The sequence below is a fragment of the Gymnoscopelus microlampas genome, assembly GCF_963454915.1.
Source record: "Gymnoscopelus microlampas genome assembly, chromosome: 12".
In the NCBI taxonomy this organism is placed as follows: domain Eukaryota; kingdom Metazoa; phylum Chordata; class Actinopteri; order Myctophiformes; family Myctophidae; genus Gymnoscopelus; species Gymnoscopelus microlampas.
In genome coordinates, this window is record NC_139949.1 from 14,098,241 (window position 1) to 14,104,240 (window position 6,000).

The window sequence follows — 6,000 nt, forward strand, 5'->3', positions numbered from 1 at the left end:
AGCCTGCCGCATGCGGCTTTATTATGACTTTGGTCATTCTTGTTGAGTTTATGTTTGGGTGTCATTATTCTTGTCATGGTAGAATATCAGGATTATGCTTTTTTGGCTTAGGGCACCCAAGTAAATAACAGCACCCCTGAATTACATTGTTACTTTATAGCACCTTACATGTCATATAACATTACGTAAATATGTAATCTTTCCAATAAGATACAGTATGTCACGAGGAAAACTTGAGAGAATATCCGTTTCTACTAGGACATACAGTATTGAAAATAACTTTATACTTGACATTTAACCACTTGTACCCCAGCATCCCTATTCTGGAGGGTTCTCCAAAAATAGCCATTGCAACTCTTTGTGAGCTTGTAGATCGGCAATTTTTTCTAAGGGGGGTTTAAGTGGTTAAACTGAAGTGATATTGATAAACTCCAAATATTAAAGTATTCTGCGGCACCCCTGGACTTGCGTCACCACGGCACCCACTTTGAGAAACCCTGCTCATGGTTAAACATGGTAAAATAATTACAGTTTCTTTGTGTAACAGAGCACTGACTGAACCCAGAAGCCTAATATCTCCATTGACATGGGGATTCCCCTTTGGCTAGAATAGATGGATGGATTTTTGAGGGGAGTGAGTCAAAGGAGAGTATGTCAGAGTTGTCCTGCCTGAATATGGTGCATTTGCAATAAACATGGCCACACTACAGAAACAGGAGATCCTGACCTATGGGCTACAAGGCTATTTCATTACAGGGGGAAACTTTGGGTCTCATCTCTATGTGTAAATTATCTTCTGACAACTTGTCGGGATTTGGCTCTAGAATTGAATTGAAAGAATTGTGATCATGAAATGAGATTAGGTTTTTGTGTTAGGGCTGTTGTCCCTCAGGAATGTATACAGATTGTTTGCAGCAGAAAGAACAAAATGTATTTAATCACTTCACAAGCTTGAATGCAAAGTATTTTAAAAGTTGGCTGTGCACTTACCGTCAGTGGGTCTGTGGGTGGATGAGGTTATTTGGTGTGCATAATGTACCCCAAGATTCATCTTGAGTCAGCATTGTCTAAACCCACGCAGTTCCCAGCACACCATTAGACAATATTTTTTTAAGGGTGACAGTTTTATAGACGGAACTCTTTTCAATGGAAATAAAGCATCCGCTTGTTAATGAAATAGATACATTTTCTTCATTTCGGTTTCTATTTACACAATCAACAAAGAAGAAGACAGCAACAAATAGCACATGTTATTTCAAAAAGCCACATAAACCTTTATTTTTTGTTTTGTTTTGTTCAGTCACACCAGCATTTGATTTGTCAAAAAAAATTACATAATTTAAAATAGTTTGTTTTTTTTCCTTTTTTTTTGTTGTAATTGTACACGTCACAATTTGTCATAAATAAATCTGCTCTACATTGTTTGACTAACATTCAAGTTGATCTGTTACATCCCCCACTAGCCAACGAAGTCAAGTCTTAAGCATGCTTCTGACAGCACCACTCACTCCCCTGTGTGACTGGACCTCCCAGCTCTGAGCTGGGACTGGTGGCAGTGCAGATAGAGGGAAGAAAGAAAGGAGGTAATATCATGACCCCTTAAGACAGTGGTTCTCAACCTTTTCAGGCTGTGAACCCTCAAAATAAACATATTTGAACTGGGGACCCCCAAAATAATCATATTTGAACTGGGGACCCCCACCCTGACAAGCACTTGGAATTGTAGGAGTTGAGGCATTACATTTTTAGTGTGACTCGGTTCCACAGATAAATATTGTGAAAATTGGTGATCTGCTATTTTCAAAATGTTTGCCTCTTTCTTACATTATTTGACAATTTGGCCAATGTTACACCAGTTTTTATGGTATAGTTTGTTGATTACGTTTGATGCTCTTTTTCTTTTCTTTTTTTTAGGTATTAAAAGGCCTTAAAAGTCCTTAAATGGTCACTTCGCTGTCATCTGGGGACCCCCCCAAAAAAAATCATGTGGAGACCCCCGTGCGAGTCCCGACCCACAGGTTGAGAACCACTGCATTAGAGACAAGAGTTTGTGCAATAATGTGGCTAGGAGGAGCACGCATGAGCGGTCCTAATTCATTGGAACGTGTCAAAGAGGAAAGGTAGGTAGATAAATAAATAGGAAAGAGGAGATAAAGGAACAAAAGAAGATAAAGCAAACCAATTTGCAGGATTTGTCCTTTTTTTTTTTTACCTTACATTAAATTATAGCTTCAATTAGGGCTGGGATATATATATATATATATATATATATATATATATATATATATATATATATATATAGTGATATGAGAGATAGATAGATATCGTAGGGTGTTTTGTACATCATAATATCATGCTCTTAAATGTTGTCTATTCGTGGTTTTACAAAAAAGTGATGTCCTTTTCTGAACTTACATGACTAGATGTTCTATTATTTGCCTTACACCCTCGTTATATATGCATTACTGATTATATTTTTCAAAAACCTTGTTGTTTAAATAATTGGTTTAAATATAATAAAATAAATAATTTACACAATTTACACAAAATATAATTTGTGAAATTATCACCAATAGCCAACCCAACGACATTGTCACTATATTGGTATTGAGATATTGAGGTATTTTGTGATATTAGATTTTTTTCTCATATCACCCAGCCCTAGCTTCAATTATGCAAGAAGATAAAAGGGAGAAGCATGAGAGTTCCGCTCATTATAATTTCTTCTACATTCCACAAGTCTCGAGTTAATTCATAGTTTCCTTTTTTGCGATATGTTTCTCAATAGAAGACTGACGTTTACAAATCCAGCTAACCTTTTGTTCTCTTATGAAGAGCTTATCACCAAACATTCTTTCAACAAACACCAAAACATTGACAATGTACATGGAATAATTCGTTGATAACACAGTCTTTCTCCTCTAACACAACATACTGTAACACATGGCAAGGGCAAGTTGACGGCTACACAGATGACAAAAGATCGATTGTACATTTAAAAGTTCCCTTACTGTTGGCTCTGTAGAGATGTTGTGCTTTGAGCAAATGGAATGAAAACACACAGTATGCCCTACAGAAGATAAAGCACACACATAACTAGGACGAGGAATAAGGAAATGGGGTAGATAAACTTGATTTTAAACTATTGCCTATTGTATACAAAATGCCCTAAAAGGCTTTGTAAAACGGTGTGTCACCAATTCTGCCTGTAAAACTACTATGTATATTTGTTATCAGACATGCATTCTAACAGACACTCCTACAAAACACAAGGAATATCTGAACAAATCCATAAAACCACACGCACAGACCCAACGAGGAAAGTGCGTGTTTAAACGTCTCTTTGTTCTCTCTCTCTCTCTCGCACGCACGCACGCACGCAAGCGCAGACAGACACACACACACACACACACACACACACACACACACACACACACACACACACACACACACACACACACACACAGAATCGGAGGAATATTATTTAAAAATCTCAGAGATGTACAAAGATCTATGGTCAATACATAAACATTGACACATTTATTACCTTAACGCTAATGCCAAGTTTAAATATATATGAACCCAAAATACATTGTTTTTGCTGAAGTTTGTAGATATATAGATGTATTTGCGACTTGGCTAGAGAGTGAAAATCTAAGATTTCATATTATACGTTACAGTAAATGTTACTTCAAAGGACAACATAGCTTGGTTTGCCTGGCTACCAAATAGTTTGGTTTCCACTTATGGTAATCAATAGGATCGTAGCAGGCTATTCTAAATGCTACACTTCCTGTGTCTGTGTGTGTGTGTGTGTGTGTGTGTGTGTGTGTGTGTGTGTGTGTGTGTGTGTGTGTGTGTGTGTGTGTGTGTTTGCGCGTGTGTGCGTTTGTGCGCTCGCGCGTTGGGTAATGTCTTCAGGCTTTGATACGCACGATCAATAGATACACATACTAGCTCTCACGCACACGCACGCGCGCACTCGTACGCGCACACACACACACAAACATTACAATTGATAGATATCTTGGTGTATCTCGGGGTTCTGAATGGCATCGTATCATGATCAGCGGGACCACTGCTGCTCAGTGGAAAGGACAGACGAAGACAGAAAGATGTGAAGGATGGGGGGGACAGGGGACGGTTGAGAGGATTGAGAAAGAGAACGGGAGATAGGCGAGAGACAATGTGGGATGTGTGGGACGGTGAACTCCACCAACCCCACCCGTGTACAGAAGTGGTATTCTGTCAGTTTGTCCAAACATCCATCTGTCCATCAGTGCAGAGGCGGCCCCCCCTGGGGGCCCTTTAGGATCCACCACTGTAGGAGTAGTCTGCCTTGTTATGCATCACCAGCTTGTTGTCCACAAAGTAGAAGCTGTCCGACTGCGTCTCGTATGGGTGCAGCATCATTTCTCTCACTGCAGGGGGCGACAAAGAGAAAGAGAGCTCAGAAAGGCTTGGATACTTTAGTTTACTATAACAAAACGTGTGTGCTAGTTACTTTGTGTTAGTGTAAATGCAGTGGTGTAAAGTAACGAAGTACATTTACTCAAGCACTGTACTTTTAAGTACAATTAAGTACAAGGTACTTTTACTTTGCTGGAGTATTTCCAATTTCCATACTTTTACTTCTACTCCACTACATCTCAGAGGCAAATATTGCACTTTTACTCCACTACAATTATTTGAAAACTTGAATTACTAGTTACTTTGTAGGTATAAATTATTATGTTATAAAACATACATTAACCACTTTAGCCATATTTTATACCTAGACTATTTGAAAATAGCCGATCTACAAGCTCACAACGCGTCGCATCGTGGCACGTTGTGAGCTTGTAGATCTGCTATTTTCAAACATTTTAGTAATTTTACTTTTGGTACTTTAAGTACATTTTGATACTAATACTTTTGTACTTTTACTCAAGTAAATCTTTAATTCCGAACTTTTACTTGTAACAGAGTACTTCTACATTGCAGTATTGATACTTTTACTTAAGTAAAACACCCAGTGTCCTGGGCATGACGTTAAACTGCCCCGTTGTAACTACCATCGTCAATGTAGTAGGTGCAGTGGATGCATTTGCAATTTCTGTGGACTATGTAGCTTGCGTACAAGAAGGCACTTCTCACCGGTTGACTCTACCAACAGCCGACGCTACCTGACGGCCCCTCCGTGAACAGCTACCGGGAAGAGAGGCAATAGACCCGGCGGCCTTCCAGCGGTATGTCCGTCCGCTGTCGGAATAGCAATGGGTGGACTTTCAGGCCCATGACAACTACAGAGGGCGCTTTAACACCAAGCAGCAGTGCAAGACTCAGAATTTTGTTTCCTCTGGTGATCCAGCCTAGGGCATAGATTACCCACGGACTTGTTGTTGGAGGGTTTCGCCAACTTGGGATGCCCAAAGACGAGGCAGAAAGGCTGGCAAAGTATTGTGCTGTCTCTGCTGCCATATAGGGCGTAGCCGCCGCTACTTGTGCCCATGGAGTACTGAGTGACATGCGTGTTGTATCATGAGGACATATATCCATGAGTTTGTGAATGTAACCTTTACTGCAACTAAAATATTTGTGTCCCTGTATGCTTTCCCTGTGTGTGGACATAAATAAATTGTTAAACTGTGTGCGTGTGTGTGTGTGTGTGTGTGTGTGTGTGTGTGTGTGTGTGTGTGTGTGTGTGTGTGTGTGTGTGTGTGTGTGTGTGTGTGTGTGTGTGTGTGTGTACTCACTGATGTCTTCTGACAGAGGGGGGAATTCGTAGATGTGCTCACAGGTGTTCTTGCTGCTGGGCATGCAGAAGCCAAACTCAAAGTCGAAACTCTTCAGAAGTTGCTCTCTGAAATAGTGCCTCTCGATCATCCTGAAGTTGTCAATCGGCATGTCTCCCACGGTGAACTCCACCCTGGAAGTGGCAGAGAGAGACAGAGCGAGAGAGAGAGAGAGAGAGAGAGAGAAGAAAGGGGGGGGGCGAGTTGGTAGAAAGAAAGACGAGGT

General features: G+C 40.3%; 1 protein-coding gene across 1 annotated transcript in view; it reads right to left on the minus strand.

Moving 5' to 3' along the window:
• Positions 1–2,313: 2,313 nt before the first annotated feature.
• unc119a2 (unc-119 lipid binding chaperone a2) overlaps positions 2,314–6,000 on the minus strand; it is a 22,033-nt gene continuing 18,346 nt past the window's right edge. The window contains exons 4-5 of the mRNA XM_084075151.1: positions 5,736–5,908; positions 2,314–4,421 (exon numbers count right to left, since the gene is read on the minus strand). Coding sequence (XP_083931277.1) covers positions 4,309–4,421; positions 5,736–5,908 — 286 coding nt within the window. The 3' untranslated portion in view covers positions 2,314–4,308. The remainder of the gene's footprint in view (positions 4,422–5,735; positions 5,909–6,000) is intronic.